This window comes from Ascoidea rubescens (assembly GCF_001661345.1).
Source record: "Ascoidea rubescens DSM 1968 unplaced genomic scaffold ASCRUscaffold_4, whole genome shotgun sequence".
NCBI lineage: Eukaryota > Fungi > Ascomycota > Saccharomycetes > Ascoideales > Ascoideaceae > Ascoidea > Ascoidea rubescens.
The window spans coordinates 111,948-130,228 of NW_017962916.1; the positions used below are offsets into that span (position 1 = coordinate 111,948).

At 33.3% G+C, this 18,281-nt stretch overlaps 5 protein-coding genes across 5 annotated transcripts; 1 reads left to right on the forward strand and 4 right to left on the reverse strand.

The window, feature by feature from the left end:
• Positions 1 to 619: 619 nt before the first annotated feature.
• On the reverse strand, positions 620 to 5,212 carry GDB1 (bifunctional 4-alpha-glucanotransferase/amylo-alpha-1,6-glucosidase; the record flags this gene model as incomplete). Its single annotated transcript, XM_020194466.1, has 2 exons — positions 620 to 5,065; positions 5,147 to 5,212. 2 exons carry the CDS (start codon positions 5,210 to 5,212, stop codon positions 620 to 622), a joined length of 4,512 nt encoding a protein of 1,503 aa, XP_020048076.1.
• A 259-nt stretch (positions 5,213 to 5,471) lies between these two features.
• QCR2 (ubiquinol--cytochrome-c reductase subunit 2) lies at positions 5,472 to 7,021 on the reverse strand. Its single transcript, XM_020192912.1, has one exon. It carries the CDS (start codon positions 6,802 to 6,804, stop codon positions 5,707 to 5,709), a length of 1,098 nt encoding a protein of 365 aa, XP_020048077.1. The 5' UTR covers positions 6,805 to 7,021; the 3' UTR covers positions 5,472 to 5,706.
• Positions 7,022 to 9,768: 2,747 nt separating this feature from the next.
• ASCRUDRAFT_75057 (uncharacterized protein) lies at positions 9,769 to 11,358 on the forward strand. Its single transcript, XM_020192913.1, has one exon. The coding sequence runs from the start codon at positions 9,807 to 9,809 to the stop codon at positions 10,857 to 10,859; it is 1,053 nt and encodes a 350-aa protein (XP_020048078.1). The 5' UTR covers positions 9,769 to 9,806; the 3' UTR covers positions 10,860 to 11,358.
• Positions 11,359 to 12,929: 1,571 nt separating this feature from the next.
• On the reverse strand, positions 12,930 to 14,285 carry ASCRUDRAFT_75058 (uncharacterized protein; the record flags this gene model as incomplete). The annotated part of the gene is made up of 1 exon (XM_020192914.1): positions 12,930 to 14,285. A coding segment is annotated over exon 1 (665 nt), but the record flags the coding sequence as incomplete, so codon positions are not given.
• Positions 14,286 to 16,063: 1,778 nt separating this feature from the next.
• Positions 16,064 to 17,650, reverse strand: INO1 (inositol-3-phosphate synthase INO1; the record flags this gene model as incomplete). Its single annotated transcript, XM_020190395.1, has 1 exon — positions 16,064 to 17,650. The coding sequence occupies one exon, from the start codon at positions 17,648 to 17,650 to the stop codon at positions 16,064 to 16,066; it is 1,587 nt and encodes a 528-aa protein (XP_020048080.1).
• Positions 17,651 to 18,281: the final 631 nt, after the last annotated feature.

Below are 18,281 nucleotides of genomic sequence, written 5' to 3' on the forward strand. Positions count from 1 at the left end.
AAACTGAAGAAAAGCCAGAGTGAAGACAGAGAAGTTTGGACAGGAAACAAAGAAAACCCCAGGAAAAGCAAAACACATGATGAAAAGCACCAATTGTTATACAAAATGGAGTGCAACAGCAAATTGAAAACCATTGCAGACTGGAAAAGACAGCATCGTCAATATTCCAGCAAAAAGTTGTGAGTAGCCAACTCAATCTGAGCGATGTTGAGTTTTATTTCCTCTGATCATGAAGCGGTGATAACATCGGGAAGAGAACTGGGAAAACGGGAAGCGAGCCCCGTCGGCAGTGCTTGCTAGGATCCACAGCACTGGTTGGGAACTGTGTTTCCACTGATAAGGATCTGGAAAATTACCGCTGTTTTGGTTCTGCGCCACAAGTACATGTGCCACTTTTGCATAGAAAAATGTAGAATTATTCAACTCTAAATGGAAAAATCTAACAAAATACTAACCACAAAAATATATAAATCGTAAAAAAGTAATCCAAAAAAATAATAGTGTAATATTTCTAAAACAATGTTTGATGCAAATGGCAACTTAGCACGAACATGCTTTCATATAATCATAAAACATAACAAAAACACAAAAATAAACCATTGTGGTTCCAAGGATAAGATTATTTCTTATTCTCAAGCCTCCAAATATCGTAATAAAGATCAACTAAACATGAAGCACTCCAAGCTTGAGTAGGCGAGGAATCATCACAGAGGTTACCGTCTTTGTTGGTTAGCTCTGTTAATCCTGCCCAAGAACTTTCTCTCAACCATTTTTTATGTCCTTTTAATTTGGAACTTAGAAATTGCTGCAAATCTTCTGATGGAATAGTTCCTCCTTTGGCCTTTATATCAACAGCGTAAAAATGCGCATATGCTCTAAGGAAATACCCAAAAACCCAAACCCACTCGGGCCCTTGATGATAATTACGACCTTTTGAAGTCGCAAAATCTTCATTGTCTAGCCAATTAACATAATATGGCCTATAATTCAAGTCTGAAGGATCTAGCGTTCTCATACCAACTGGTCCAGCAATAACATCATCTGCAATTTTTAATGCCTTTAGTGCAAATGAAGGTGTAAACAATTCTGGTGCCACCACCATTGCAATTGGAAAATTAGGTCTCAATTGGTAATCTTCATATGGTTTGCCTGACTTGAAAAGATCCTTGTAAATTCCTCTTCTATTCACAATGTTAGGTTTTATTTCATAGTCCACGTCATCTTTTGATTCAAGTGGAATATAAAAACATTTTTCAAAATTGCTTTGAACAAGATCATTCCATTCACTAAACGTGATTTCTTTATCATCTTGAGTAGTCACTTTAGAATAAGGGAATAAACCTTTCTTATTTAAATCCACAACAAATCTCAAGGCACTTTTTAATAAACCGTTGATCTCGACCGGTGCTCCATCTCTTGGTGTTCCTGGGATTCCTTTATTGTGTGCTCTTTCACTTTCTCCCATTTTGTCCATCCAGGTTCCACAATTGAGCTGTGAGCCACCATGGACTAATCCGGTAGACCAATCCACATGCACTTCAACATTAAACCCTTCATCCTTCATTTGTGAATCGAGATTAGGACCAGCATTGGCTTCTCTATACTTGATTCCTTTTGCGTGACGCGATAAAATTTCGAAAATAATCTCTTTGATGGACGATGAATAACTAAATGCCTCATCACTATTATAATCAATAAATCGGTCATCGAGTGGAAACCTTCTTTTGACTTTAATATCTAAAATATCTTCACCATTAGGAGAAAGATCAATGTAGTCTTGAACAGATTGAAGCCAAAACCACACTGCATCTCTAGCATTGTAACGAGGATTTCTTCCAGCATCTAAAAGATTTGGTATCAACCCATGTTTCAATGTGCTTCCAGCACAAACTATATGCTGTTTGGCATCAGCAAACCGGCCTGTAGCAAGTAGTAATCCACGAAGTGATATAAAAATATCTCTGCCCCAACATCTCATATAATTTGTACTAAAGTGAGGCAATCCTGCAGCCATACAAGGAACCTGTTCAAAAGGCTTTATTGAGGTGGAGTTCATATATCCAACCATTTGAACTGAACACATGGCTAGATTTTGAACAAATAAAGTTCCATGGCTAATATGGCTAGACATTATCTTTAATACTCTAAACCTGCAAGCTTCATAAGCAATACCAACCACTAAAGCGAAATAGTGGGGAATAAGAAAAAAGGGCACCTTTTTAATAGCATTTAATCGAGAAGATAACCACAGTTTAAATTCTTCAAAACCGTCAGTTTTGTTATATTTATTGAGCCTGTTAACAATGTAGTCCAATGCCCATTTTCCACTTCTCAAATGAGAACAGATAGGATGAGCTAGGTCATTTTTTCTGATAACGTCTTTTAATACAGAAACCCATCCCTGTAAACCTGCATAAACCAAATCACCATAGTCGGGAATATTATAAACACTTTCATTTCCACCACTTGAATCTCTTTCTTCTGATTCACAACGAAACAATAAGGCATTCAAGTCATATAAAGTCAAGTTTTTTGAGGCGGCTATTGCCCCAGTTCGAATATACTGATCTAAACTTTCATCAGCATCGATAATTTTTGTTGATAATAGAGCAATACTTCCTTGGGGAAAGCAGTTTGGCATGATAATTTTTGTTTCATTTTTGACTGGATCATACTGGAATTGGGGATCATCTAATTTTTCCAAAGTTGTTGGTATTGAAGTTATTTCAGTATCAGAATATTTATATTCGCCGGTTTTTTTTAAAGCATATGCAAACACAGATTTAGCTCTTGTACCACTAAGATATATGGGAGCAAGATATTGATCAGTATCATTAGAAAATTTTGTTCTTGCAATTAAAAACCAGCCATTTCCAGTTTTGGAGTTGACTCTATGCAAAGTTATAAATTGACCTTCATGGTGGACGTGCATTTGATGGTCATCTATTAGAGTACTTTCATTTGAGATTTCGTCTCTTATTTCGTAGATTTTCTTCTTAACTAGTGAAATACCGGTGTTTGAAAAGGTGTAGGTTCTTTTCTCATTAACAACGTCTAGCAATTCTGGATAGCATTCATCATAACCAAAAACCGAACCAACAGCACAAGAGCAAAGGGAGACTAAAGCAGCATTTGGTAGAGTGTCTTCAACGGTTCTCTTTTGGTTTGGGGTTTCATTATCATGGGTGCAGTCCATAAACAAAGCATGGGGTTCTTGTCTAGTTACGGTTAATGGTATTTGAATTTCAGATACAAAATCTGAATGTTGAGGATATTGAGAAGGTTCTTTATCACAAGGGTAGGGCAATTCATCTAAAGGAAGCCAGGTTAAAGAGCCAATGGGCCTACCACCATGTCTATGAACTAGTCTTGATAATTCGCCAACGGACCAAGCTTGCATAGCTTCTCTAATTAGAGAGCAGATACCCAATCTTTCGACAAATATTCTGTCCATTTCTTCACTACCGGTAAACAATTCAGCAACCACGTAAAGATTTGGGTTTACGTTTCTTGCAACGTCTAGTAATTTTTCGCCGACATGAAGAGGAGTTGAGTGGCAATTATCGATTCTAAAGCCATGAAAGATACTTGCACATAACTCAGTGTATTGTATCATTCTTTTCCACAAGTAAGGGGAGTCTTCAGGTTTTGAGCCATATCTTAATTTGACGCAGTCGCCCCAGATGATGACTTCACGACGTAGATATGCTTTTGTTTTATCGGAAGCAAAATCCACCAAGGAATCACCATTCCAAATCCAGCCGTTGTTGGCTAGAGCATGTTGTTCGCCAGTTTTTGGGTCTTTAAACCTTGTAAAGTAAGTTTCTGTTAGAGCACTGAAAGAGGTGATTTCTCCTAGTTTAGGACCATGGGAATCCAATCTTAGAAATTTGATTCTGTTATATAGCTGTTCAAGAATTTCGCTTACATCGTTATCGTAGATTTTGTAGAAGGGTAGGTTAATTTCGTCTAGGATTTTTCTTGCTTGATCTTTGATTTGGTCTAGGGTTGGGTCATCAATTGATAGAGAATTTAGTATGGAAACTAAGACGGATGTGAATTTCTGGGTGTCGAGTTGGTTGTAGTATCTTGTTTTTAGAGCAAAGGGGTTCTTTTTGGAGTAATTTAAAGTGAATTTTGCTAAATTAGGTAAAGAATTTTTGAAATCTTTTGGCAAGTCGATTGAAAAGAGGTCAGATTTATTTGATTTGTAAAAGTCCAAGACGTTTGAGATTGAGGATTGAACATCGATGATGTAGAATTGCCATAATTTTAGGCTGCCTAAAACGTGAATTTTAATTCCATCCATGATTTTCAATAGATCGTCGACTGAATTGATTATGGTTGGATAACCTAGAGATTTCATTTGATCAGAGAATTCTAGCAAAGCTGAGTCTAGTTCAATTGCAGCAGTTAGATGAGGAGCAGTTTTAGCGTTATAGCCGACTTCAGGATGGTCTCTGATCCATTGAGAGTTGTTGGCAGTATGGTTCCATACAATGTCGGTCATGGATAGAAGATTGTGGTTTTTTTGTAGAGAGGAGACTAGAGATTTGACATCATCAGTTGAATCGAACAAGTTTGGGTCGAATTTGAGCTGATCGTAGATTGAATAGGGAGAATTTGATTCACCACGAGATTGAAGAGGAGTGAAATGGATCATGTTGTATTTTTTATCATTTGAAATGTGATTAAAAATGGAGTTCCAGTTTTTTTTGGGGCCTAGCCATTTTGAGACTAGAGATTGGATTGATATTGAGTTCAAAGGAAGAAACTTGTTGTTTATTGATAGGGTTGGCTGAGCGAAGATATAGAATTTTCTTGTTGTTTTAATTTCGGAGGAGTTGGGAGGTGAGTAGGAGATGTAGTAATAGAAGGAGCCAGGTTTATAGATGTCTAAATGGATAATTGAGTCGTTTGAGAAAAAGGTTTGGATATTGTACTTATAAAGTTTATTTCTGTTGAAAGAGATTGAGGACAGAGGAGGGATGTTGGTCCAGATTTTTCCATTTTTTGATATCGGGGAGGCAGCCGATATCAATAGGTGTAGTTTGAATAAAGGGTTCTGAGAGGGAATTGAATCGAGAGAGGTTGGGAAATTGGAGTTGATTATGGTATCATCAGGGGTAGAATTTAGAATTAAGACACCATTAGAAGGCCCATCAGCGATGGGATCTCCCAATGGGCCCAATCTTAAAAGTAGTTCTTTCATGGAAGAAGTGAATTAACTTTGAATGATATTTGAAAAAAGAAGGGTGATTTTAGATTTCAAACAATAGAGAAAGGAGAGAGAAACGAAGAAAGGATGCCTAAAAGGATAAAAAAAAGAAAAGAAAAGAAAAGAAATACGAAAACCAAGACAAAAACTAAGGAATTTATAGAAGATGATAATAAAGAAAGCAACCTTCTCGAGTTGCTCTAAGATGGATCTGTTAGAGGTAGAAAAGAGTTGCTAATTATGACAGCAAGGCCGGGCAAGCGGTGGGCTGCGTGGTGTTGCAAGGACAGAGGGATATTACGTAAGACGCGTGTGGTGCTTAGTCAGCGCTACTGTGGGGTAGTAAGTTGCGATGCTAAGTTGTGAAAATAAGTTGCGTGGGCTTGTTGCGCACACTTGTTGCCGCTAATTAAAAGAAAGAAGAGGAATATATAAATATAGATGTGGAGTGTTAAATTGTATTAGAGATATAAAACATGAAATTAGAGCTAGTTGACCAAATCATCAACGCTGGGCAAGGAGGAGGTTCTGCCAACAGTGACGTAGTTGAAATTAGCAGGCAAGCTGAAGGTCGAGATTTCACCAGCACTGGAGATTGTAAAGGAATCAGAAGGGTTGGTTTCGGCACTCAAGGCAAGGTCCAATTTGGCTAGGTTGGCGAATGGAGATAAGTCGATGCCTGATTTCAAATCAGCAAGCAACGATTTGAAATCTTTTGAAAGAGAAGCTGGATCGGTGTCCTTGGCGATCAAAGTGAATAAGCCGGTGTCGTGGAATTTGTACAACGTTGATAGAGTGCTTTTGTAGTTGAAGTTCAAGTAGGTTGACAAAGTTTGGTAGGCTGGGAACTCATTAGGGGTGACGGGAATACCAATTGAGATGACTTGGTCTGAGTTTTTGGATCTGATTTTGGATTGGTATAACGAGTTGTTGTTGAAGGTAACAGTATCGACTAGCTTTTCACCCTTTGGTAGTTCAGAGAAGGCAGAACTTTGAATGAATTTTAGCAAGTCGTCTTTGTTGATATTGGAGCCGAGGATTTCGATATTTGATTGGGTGTAAGCTGATTTAGAAAAGGCCTGGATATCGTCAATTGAGACTGGATCGACTTGGTCGTAGTATAAGGGCTTGTTCAAACCGTTTTTATAGGAAATTTGGAATAGAGACTCTACAGCCTGGAAAATTGAGGATTTGTTTGCAACGTAGTTGTCGTTCAACGCAGTTGGCAAGACGACTTCATCGTATTCGTGTGGTTTGAAAGAGGTTGAATGAAGGGTGTCGGCAAATTGGTTGACCAAGTATGGCAAATCCGATTTCTTGAAAGTGGAGGACAAGATGATAGAGTCTCTGGTTAGTGTGGAATTGAAAGTTGCACCTATAAGTTCAGACTCTCTGACGAATCTCAAGGCTGATTTTTTTGAATTGTTTTGAAAGTTGAATCTAGAAAGCAAGTGAGAGACCCCATCTTTTGGAGCGTATCTTGAGCCTGCATTGATTTTGACGACCAAGTGTGATAATGGGCCTTCAGAATCAGTTGCAGTGACTTTCAAGTTTGAAGCAAGAGTGGCATAAGAACGACGGAACATTTTGCAACTGGGAGTAGGTTAGGTACGATCTGGAATCTCTATGTTCTATGGTCTCTGTGGGATGCGACGAGTGTTATAACAAGAAAGACAGCTTGAACAAAACCAAATCAGACGAGAAGAAAGGAAAGTAGACAGTTAAATCTGAAGCTGTTATAGGCCAGAGCTGGATTTTCCAGTTTCCAGCTCTCATCTGGGAAAATAAAATTATTCACGAGTGGATGTTATTACTATGCTTATTTTAAAGCGCTGCGATTGGTTGACGCGCTGGAGCGGGAAGGGTAAGTGCATGTGACTATCACCCGCACCGGTGGGCGGTTTGAGATTCTGCACGTGCTGCACCGGCCAACAGCGGACCTGCAGCGCTCCGGTGACGGCTTTTTTGACAGCGGAAGGCGGATGGAGAAGAAGCAGAGGAAGGAGAGGAAGGAGAGGCAGGAGAGGGAAGAAAAGCAGGGGAAGAAGCAGAAGAGGCAGAAGAGGCAGAAGAGGCAGAAGAGGCAGAAGTACCAGCACAGCAAGAAGAAGAAGAAGTAAAAATAGCCACAGTCCTCCGGTGTAAGACTCAAAGCTTATTTTATTTCAAATCATTTACAGCTTTTGCTTTCATCACTTAATTTCTAATCACCTAACAACTCTATCGTCTTTGCTGATAACTTTTAGCCTCCACTGTCCATAATTATTGACTAAATAATAACCACCTCTATCATCTTATAATATCCCATACTGGTCTTCAATCTGGTCTTTAATCTGATGTCCACTGACTCACGCCAACTGCCATAGAATATCTCTGATATTTATTCTCTTCATTTCTCCCTGTCTCTTTTCTTTCTCTTCCTCTTGTTTCTTCTCTTATCACCTTATCACTCGTCTCTTGTCTCCAACCTCATCTCTTCCAGGCTTCTTTTCTCCATATCTTTCTCGGTTTTGATGACTTTATTCGCATCCTCCATCTCTGCTCTCAATCTTCTCTCCAAAATATGAACTTAGACTCTCCTGATTCCATATTTCCATCACAGCTATCGAGAATAGTTCACAACTTCTTCTCACAGGCTACTCACATCATAATACAATCAAGGTCATCCGATTTAATCATCAACAACCACAATAACACCACCACCATCACCACCAACAACAACAATATCATTACCAATAACTTCTCTACCTCAACTGATGACAACTCAAACAAAGATCTAAACTACTGGTTCAATATCAAGATAAACACTCATCTATCCAATGCAATCCTACAAAATGATTCCTTGAAATTATGGAACTCCTCTTCCATCTTCAACTTGCCTCCTCTAGTTATTGAAACATATTTGGATTTAAACAAATTCTATTCTCATTACAATCCAAACACTCAAAACACTCAAAACACTCAAAACACACCAAACACTCAAAACACACCAAACACTCAAAACACACCAAACACTCAAAACACACCAAACACCCAGAATAACCAAAATAATTTACTCCATTTATACCTAAATGATAAAGATAACCATCCTTTTCTAGTCCTCAAAAACAACTCTTCCAAAAGAAAAAACGAAATTGTCTTGGAAAGATGGGTAATAAAATTTGATATAAATTCAATCTCAAACTATCAAAAAAACCAACCTTTAAACGATAACAACAACAGCAATCAGATAGATATCACCTTTCACTCAATCTACAAAAAAATCATCCTCTTATTCAGATCTCTATACTCATTCATCCACCTCCTACCAACCTACAAACTAATCCAAAACTTGATCAAATTTCCTTCCTTAAACAACTATCTATCAATCAACTCAAGAATCCTCAATGGAAACCTACCAATCTCTTCAAAGGGCAGAATAGGCTTTTCAAAATCAATAATATCAACCTACTTGAACCAAATTAATGACAACGACAACAAAAATCAAAGCCTACAATCCCACTTGAATGAAAAAATATTCAACCCAATCAACATCAACTTTAACAACATAATTAACGCTGACCTAAAAATTCAACTCTCTTACAGAAAGGACTCAAACTTCTTTATAAAACAAATCTTCAAGAAAAATCAGAAACCTTTAAAGTCCTTAAAATCTTTAAAATCTTTAAAATCTCAAAAATCTCAAAAATTCCTAAATAATCAACTTTCTCAATTAAACCAAAAACATTCAAAGAAAAGTCAATCTCAGTTTCAAAATCAACTTCAAAACCAATTTCGAAATATCCCTCCCAAAACAATCTCGTCCTCTCTTTCAAAATCTCCCCTTTCCTCTTCTCCAATCAACTCAAAACTAAACCTACCTCTAAACATTCAACCCTTTATCCAAGGCTCCTTAACCTCTTCTCCTCCAAATACAAACAGAAACCAATCCCTAGATTCTTCAATCCACAGAATCCCTTCAACTAAAACTATCCCAATAACTATCAATAGATCTTCCTCAAATGCTTCTCTTTTTGCTCTACTAAGAACTCATAGAAACTCAAACTCAAATCCCAACTCAAACTCAAACTCAAATTCAAATCCAAATTCAAATCCAAATCAAATTCCAAATTTAATACCAATAAACTCAAATCAAAACCAATACCAAAACTACATCCACTTTTCCAACTCTATTCCAAGATCCTATTCCTCTCTTGAAAAAAACTCCCCTATAACTTCTGTCCCAATTCCAGCCCCAAATTCTGTTGTAAACCAAAGTTATGGCTCAAATATCGACAACTATAGCTCCAAAAGCGCCCCAAGGTTTTCCTCCTCCTTTGGTTCAAGACATAGAAATAGCCTATTATATCAAAATAACAATATCAACTCTAATAAATACAGCTCTAGTAACGTAAATCTTAACTACATGGAAAATAACATCTTGAATAAAAACTCTTTTAATCAAATTAATGATTTCAACCCAGAAATTGATCCAGTTTCAAACAATTTTCCTGAAAACGATATTTCAGATCTAATTAAAATGATTGATGATGTTTCTCAAAAGCCAATAACTACAAGCAATTTTTTGAAAAATGACACTACCCATAATATGAATAATTATCTCAATAACAATAACAATAACAAGAATAATAGTAATATTGATATCAATAACTTTAGCAATAAATCCTCATGTAACGAATATACAAATTTACAAAAATTTCAATCAATGAAATCCTTTAATGAAGAATTAAGTGAGAGTCTATCTGCAAGTTTATTAGTATCCCATCAACACAGATCTCAAAAATCTCAACAGCAAATTCTGTTGAATCAAAATTCTCATAGCAGACAAAATAGTTTTGGAAGATCTCCTTCTCCAACTAATCATAACATGTCTGTTTCTCCCAATTATTATCCACCCATTTCTTCAAAATTATCAACAACTTATAATAATCCTCTAAATAATACTAACAATAATAACATCAATAATAATAACATCAATAATAACGGTTTTAACAATTATTTTATTTCCAACAATAAACACAATTTCATGTCAAATGATAATTTAAGTTTGGGACAAAATAATTCAAACTCGCCATCAAACAATGGTCCACTTTACAACAATATTTCTAATAACAATTTTCAATATTACAATAATTCAAATTCCTCCGGTTTAAATTTTAATTTCTATAATAATTTAAACAATCTAAATAACTTAAATCATGACAATTTAAGTAATAACAATTTGAACATGGTTAGAAATTTTAGTATAAGAAGCAATAGATCTTCAAATAATAATCTTACCAATCTTAATAATCCAAATTTGAACTTTAATCTCAAAGATGGTTATGGGTCTTCTGTTTTTCCAAAAAAAGCAACCTTGAAAAATTTCTCTTGCAATAATAATTCTTACAATCAACTTAACGAAATTATTGATAGAATCGGTAATAATCAATATATTAACTCCCCAGCACCTTTACTAAGTATGCCAGGACACTCTTTCCCTACAAATACAATTGAAACAACTAATGCTTATGCAAAGATTGAACCAGCGCCACAAAAGTTGAGCAGATTTAGTCATAATCTTCAAAATGATGTCAAAGTAATCGATGAAGGTAATGAGTACAACAGTGATGATTTTGTTGATTCCTCTGATGAGATTTAATGCTACAATGAGGTTTTTTTCCACCTTTATCTTTATCTTTATCTTTATTTCATATTTTCATGATTTTATTTTTTTTTATTTCGGGTTTTTTGATTTTTTTATCTTTACCAACTCTAATTCATTTCTACTTCAAGCTTTATTTTTCCTTTCTGATTCAGAAATTTGATTATCTTTTTTTTTATTGGAAAAATATAGTGCCTGACTGTTTTTTATTCAATTCTAATAAGTAAATAAATCGTACATACATAATGAATTTTTTTATGGATTTTTAGTTAGTGGTGTTTTTTTTGTGTATAAATCTGTACAAATTTTAATTAATGATTCCATTTTTATGAAAATTTGACGATAATTAGACTGCATATGAAAAAAAAAAATGTGTTAAAACCAGCCGATTGAGGATCAAGAATTAAAAGGTGTAATAAAAGTAAGATTAAAAGGCACCAACATAACAGAAAAGTAATCTGATCATGAATAACCATTTAACTGATTATGAGTAAAAATCTGGCTTAAAAACTTACATTGTTTGAATTAGAGGATTAGGCTATTTATTCCATTATTTACATCATATAAACCGATTTCTTGCCCAAACAATAAGTATCGCCAGAAAGCCAAATAATTTTATCAATCAAATTTAATAAAGATATTAAAAAATAAACTATTAAATGTTAAACCATTACAGGTTTTCGTTTCGAGCCGGAGTCGGGTTGGGTCACGGGTGTACGTCTTTTTTCGAAATACGGTAATATCGGTGGTACCGCAAATACCGAACATACGGACAAGAACAACAGCCATTGAGAATATGACATGAGCAACGATTCACCAATAGGCATTTGTTTGATACTACATTCTATTAGATTATTGTCTTTTGCAAAGAGTCCAATAGTTAGTAGTTGAGCTTCGTCTATTTTTGTAATGTTGAGCAATAAAGTTGCAACATATAACATGATTTACTGTCAGATATTCTTTTTTATTTTTGCAACCTTCAATCTTCAAAATGAGTCTAATTCAATTAATTGCTCTGAATTGTTTTCGTATTTCACAGTGGTGAGTCCTTTCAACCATCTATCGCTCTGCCATTTTTACTTACTCTATTTGGAAACTTCAGCAACACACCCAATTAACACTTTCAGTTTGAATTTTTTCAAACTGAATCTATTAACTCAGTTACTCAATTTCAAACCATTAATTAGACTGTTACTTTTTTTTTAACTCAGTTGATTTTATTTTGCATTTTGGATCCACTTGAACTAAAAAAAACTTTACTTTTTATTTTCATTCTACCTCTCATACCAGTTTTATTAGTTATCTTTTCGAGCGATAAATAAAAACAAGAAATATTTCTTTAGACACCAGCCAAAATCACTAATGTCGCGTGGATTCTTTAAGATAAACAATTGCAAAACATTTAGATTTTACATTTCTGAATAACCATGAACTATTATTGATATATGGTTTGTGAAAGAGTAGTCAAAATTTTTCACTTCTGCGAGATTGGGTTTGAGGGTTTTAATTGGAGAACAAAAGTAATAGTTGATGAACATAAGGTAAAATCTATGTCTTCAAACTTTCCACTGTTTCTGCTGATATAAAATTAAGAAAAATATAAAATATTTGAAGACAACAAAGTAATTTGACCAAATATTTTATAATAAATTCACCTTCTCATACAAAAGCTCAATAAGATTCTATTGTAAAAATAATCGTTGAGTTGGTTCAGAGTAAGATTCTGCTATACATTGCCTTGATATGAATTCACATGCATGAATACTGTTAATCTGTACATGGAGGGCCAACTTATTTTCAAAGTGAGGTTCTACCACTTTTCAATTGAATAACGATCATAAAGAATTTTTTTTAATTCAAAGGCAAGAAAATAATATTAAAAGTTTTGCCTCAGAACAAGAGAAATTATTATTTCTTGGATTAAACTTTTTGGTTTCTGATGTTTTTACAGAAAAAAAACAATTTAGCCTTTGTACATTTTATAATTTAGTTTTATTCACCTTTGTTAAATTAATATTCTGTATTTTCAAAGTTTTTTTGAACTTACAAATCCAGTTTTTTGCTTTTGTTTTTATGTATTTTTGAGATTTGCAAAGTGGTTGAAAGTAATGTTGATTAGAAATGTTATAATATAAATTTTTCAAGAACAAAAAAAAACAATGTTATAATATATAAAAGAAAGTATTGAAAATTTCAATTCAAATTGAACCAATAAGCAGCTGTAATGTGATATAATATGATATGATATAATATGATATGATATGGTGTTTTGAAATGCAAAGATAAGTATTGAACAGAAGTCAGAGCATGATCAAAAAAAAAAAATAAAATATAATTTGATAACAACTTTTTGACATCGAACTTTTCAATTTAAAAAATAAAACAAAAAATAAAACAAAAAACAATGTTTTTAAGATAGAAAATAAAACCATTAATAATAATGGAATGAAAAAATAAAAACAAAAAAAGACACCCAAATATGTAGTAAATGAGTAATTTGAATTGAAGCATTAATCAATTGGTATAAAATTTCAAATTTTTTCAATCATAGCTAGAAAGAATTCCTTGTAATTTAGCAATTTCTTTTTCATTTTCATATCTCATTTGATCCATTTGAGCCATAAGATTATCAATTTTTCGATTGTTTTGTTCATAAATCAGTTCAATTTGTTGGTCAAAATATTCCCTAAGTCTTTCTTTGTCATACATCATATAACGAATTTCAGCAATTAATCTTTGTTTTTCTTGTTGATATTCAGGAGAATTAATTGGATATGCTGAGATAGTTGCAGCAGGGGAAACATAAGAAGCATTAGGACCATAACTGTGAGAAGAAATAGATTGACTAGCAGCATTTTGATTGTTAGTTAATTTGGTTCTCTTATTGGTACGACCCATTTTTGAATTGTGCTTTGATGAAGATTTTGTGAAAAGATTAATTAATTTTTCCAAGTATAATTTATTCAAGAAAAAATCCTTGAGGAATTCAATGAATTTATATTTTTTTTTTCTAGTTGAACATTTAGTTGACTTAGAACTATTTAATAACTTTTTATCAAAATTAAATTGACTATCACAATTTGCTTTTTCATCTAGTAAACTCGTTTTATCATTTTTTTGAGAACAGTCAGTGTAAGCTGAACCCAGCTTTTCATCACATTTGGTTGAAATTAAAGAGACAGAGAGTGATTCTTTATTATTATAATTCATTTTTTTTTAAGTTATATTGACTTTATTCTCTTGAAAAATTAGTTTTGGTTTAAAGTAAATCAGTTAAAAACAAAAACAGGAAAAAAATAACAAAAAAAAAAGGAATTCAACTTTATTATGTGTTTTATTATTAATCTTAACAACAAAAAATAAGTAAGGGCAAAGTAAAAATTATTATTTTAATGTTGTAATGATTTATTCAAGAATATGTATGATATAATTCAAATTTAAATAGACAAAAGAGTTACTTTTATTTTATTATTTTCAAAACCAATAACTCAATAACCCAATAACTAATTTGAGTTAAAAAGAAATGAAAAGAAGTGAGTTATCAGAAAAAAATAGATCGTTTTTTTATATATTTATATGAAATTGATAGTTAAACAAATTAATTGTTTTTCAAATTAAACTCCTCTATAAACAGAGCTTTTATAAGTAGATTTGAGATTGAAATATCAATTGTAACATATAAATTAAAAATTGTAAATTGAAAATTAAAAATTAAAAACTGCAGATTGTAATTGTTGAATAAAACAAATAAATCAATATTAAAGATAAAAAAATTCTTTTTCCTTTGTAAGAATGGTTTTTTTAAAATTTTTGTAAACTCTGGTAGATTATTGTAAATTTTAATAAATTATAATTGACTTTTACTAAACTCCTTTAGCTTATTTGTTTTGAAGTTGAATAATGATTGAAAAAAAAATTTATTTTAATTCATTTCAACAGAGTTTTAGCAATTTATTACAGAAAATAAGTTTTGAAAAACAAATTTTTAGATTAGCCATACATTTTCCATTCATTAAAGAATTTAGGACTAAAAAAATTGAAGTGAAATTTATCCCAATTTTTTTTTGTAGAGGAATACGCCCGGGTAACCTCATTTTTTACTTCTCTGTATTCCCAAGTCAATTTTTAGCCAAAAAAACAAGTATCTAAATCTGATATAGCTGAGAAATAAAACGATCTGATTGCGAATTATACTTTTGATTAGCCAATAAAAGTGGAATAAAAAGTTGTTGAGGCAGAAATGATACAAAGTTAGGAATCAGCAAAAACTGGTTAGCAAAGCTAAACTGGATTCAAGCATTTTAGGCTGCAATATTCTTTTGTAAATCATAAATTTCCTCCAAGATAAAAAGATTTCAATAATCATTATACTTTAAATAAACCACAAATTGTGATATGCTTGCTTAAAATCAATTAAATTTCCAAGCAATATCAAGATTTTAATATATTTTTAGAATTATAATTTCTCGTAAACACTGTTAACGCAGGTAAAGCATTTTTTTTTTCTTTTTTCTTTTTTGAAATTATAATAAGACTTTATAACAGGAATTAATCTTTGCAGAGTTTTCCTTTCCTGACTTCAGACTTGAACTTTAAAACAGGAGAAGAAACAAAATAAAAAAAAAAAAACGAGAAAATCTCTAGACAAATAACTTGTTGTGAGATATGGAAATAAAATTCTTTGTAGTTAAAGGAATAAAGGAGATTTGTAAAAGAAAATGTGAAAATTGTAGATAAGGTGGATGAGAATAAATCACAAAAGAACCAGCTGCGAGAGAAAGATTCAATAAATAACCATGGCTATTCAAGAACAGTTAATTGAGAAGCAAGGAAGGTGCAAACCTGGAGATTGTAAAAGGAGGTCGTAAATTGGGCCGTAAATAGAGACCGTAAAGAGAGTTAAGCTCGTAAATTAACAGATCCAATCACAATCGAGGAAAAACCCACGCGTCTATGTAATGATACACGCATATGTATGCATAAGACAGCAGCATTAGCAGCAACACAAAAACGAAAAGTGGAAGCGAGCAGGTTTTTGCTTGAGGATGATGTTAAAAGTATATTTATTGAGGTTCTTAGAAGATAAAAACTTGATTTAAGTATATAAATGTGATTTTAAAAGCATAGTAGTATTGGAAAATTTAATAGAGAGATAGCATGGCTATAGGTTGATAGTGGCTAAGATTGAGCAACAAGAAGATCTAAAGTAATCTTTCTTCGAATCTTAATTCATTATTTGCTGGTAAACCAACTAATAATCTAATTAAGTTTTCAATAGCAGTTCTTTGTTTGTTTAAACCGTTGATTGGTCTGAAGCCTGGTCTGGTCAATGGAGCTTTTAGCCAGTAACTTAAAAAGGATAAAACTGAATACAATTCTTCGTAGTTACCTGATTTAGAATCAGATCTCTTGTAAGAAATTCTGGATAATAATTCAGTGACAACAACCAAATCAATAATTAATGGGGTAGCCAATAAAGAATCTTCACAAACATTATGAACAGCAATTTTATTGTGTCCACCTAACATTAATTCGGAATAATACTCGTCCATTGCAACCTTTGAGTCACCAACAGCTGGAATATATTTGATGACGATACAATGATCAACAGTTTTACCGACTTTGTCATTGTAAAGAATCTCATTACTTTCGATAATATCGTCAATGACGGATTGCTTTGAGATTTCCTTTGATCTAAATTGCATTGGTGAAGACAAGTTGTAACCATCGTTGTTACCTAAATGGTTATAAGAAGCAACAGAGATTGGTCTAATACCGGCGTCAACTAAAAACTGAGCTAAAACAGATTTTAATTTGGTTTGACCAGATTTAAAGTCATCACCACCGATAAAAGAGTTGTATTGCTCAGCTAATTCAATACAACCAGGAACAAAAGTATTTTGGGGAGAACCGTTGATGTAAGGAACTTTGTCAAGAATACAAGCAACAGCAAAAACAGTTGAGGGAGAGACTTCATGATGATTTGATTTGATTGAGTTGATTAAATTTTCAGCGGTATCATTAACACCTTCAATGATTTCAGCATAACGTTCTGTGTTTGCAGTCCATAAAACGATGACTTTATCTAAATCATTTTCTTGTTTAAAGTCTTTAATATTTTTTCTAATAGTTTCGACGTCATTCCATTTGCTGTTTAATAAAGCCTTGCCATTAGAGTCTTTGTTGATGATGTTGTCAGCTCTTTCGACTTGATTCAAGGCAATGAAATCGGGATAGTAAACCGAAGGTAAAGGAACGATGTTTTCTAAATAAGGAGCTAATTTTTGTTGTAAAGTGACATCTAGAACTTTCGATCTCTTAGCAGCATCCTTCAAGTTAGCCTTGTTAATATCCCAACCAGAGACAACCAAATCGTTTGGACTAACCATTGGTAATAATGAAGTGAAAGGAGCATAGATGTCGTTACCAGTTTGATCAACACCGATTTTAATAGTTGAAGATTGAGTGACAGAACCGTAATAGTTTGGTTTGACAACACCCTCTTTAGTTTCAAAAGAAATATTATGTTTGTTTGCTAAAATGGCGGAAACTAAGGTTGAACCATTGTTACCACCAAGACCAACTAATAATAAACCAGTTTTGGGTTTGATAAGATCAACTTTAAATTCGTAATCAATTGAAATTGGGTTGACATTAAATTTACCATCTTGAGTCTTTTCAACAATGGAATTCTCATAAGTGTATTTTGTTTTCAAGACATCTTGAGACCAAACGGCTTTGTCTGAGGCAACTTTAACAGTTGGAGCTTCGAAAGTTTGAACAGTCATTTTGGAGTAAAATTCAATGATTTAATGGTTTGAAGTGCAAAAGACTTGATATGTAAATTAATAGAATAGGATATTTGTACCCGTGCCAGAAGATGAAGTTTTCCTTGAGCTATATGGGTTATGAACAGATTTAAGTAAGTTGGAAAACAGCTTGAAAGATTTGTCGGAGGAGATTAAAGAGCAATTTGAAACCGGATTAAATGTGATCGAGATTCAAATGGTGAAAATATCAAATTAATTGATCAAGCAGTTAAGAAGTCAAGTGCAGTTAAATATAACAAGTATAATCAAAAAGTAATGAACAAAGATTGAAAGCAGCAGGAAAAACGAAGGGGGAACAAGCACTTATATAGCAAAATATCTGACCCACAAAATGCTGATCCAAAATAATAAGTGCGTAGGTGTTCATTCTGATTCGTTATGTGATTTGTTGGCTATTTATCGAACATTTCCAAGAGGTCCAATCGGGAAGCCAGGAGAAAATTTGGACTGATCTGATGTAATTCTGATTTCTACTGATTGTTGCAAACCAAGCGATAAGCTTAATCCGGCTCTAAACTGTCAGCTTATCTTGTCAGAAACCACAGCTGCCGGAAACACACACCACCAGCTCAAACATATTCTATCGATG

Excerpts from the sequence above, each read along its gene's own strand:
- ASCRUDRAFT_75057 (XM_020192913.1), top strand. The coding sequence starts at position 9,807 with ATGAATAATTATCTCAATAACAATAACAATAACAAGAATAATAGTAAT.
- QCR2 (XM_020192912.1), bottom strand. The coding sequence starts at position 6,804 with ATGTTCCGTCGTTCTTATGCCACTCTTGCTTCAAACTTGAAAGTCACT.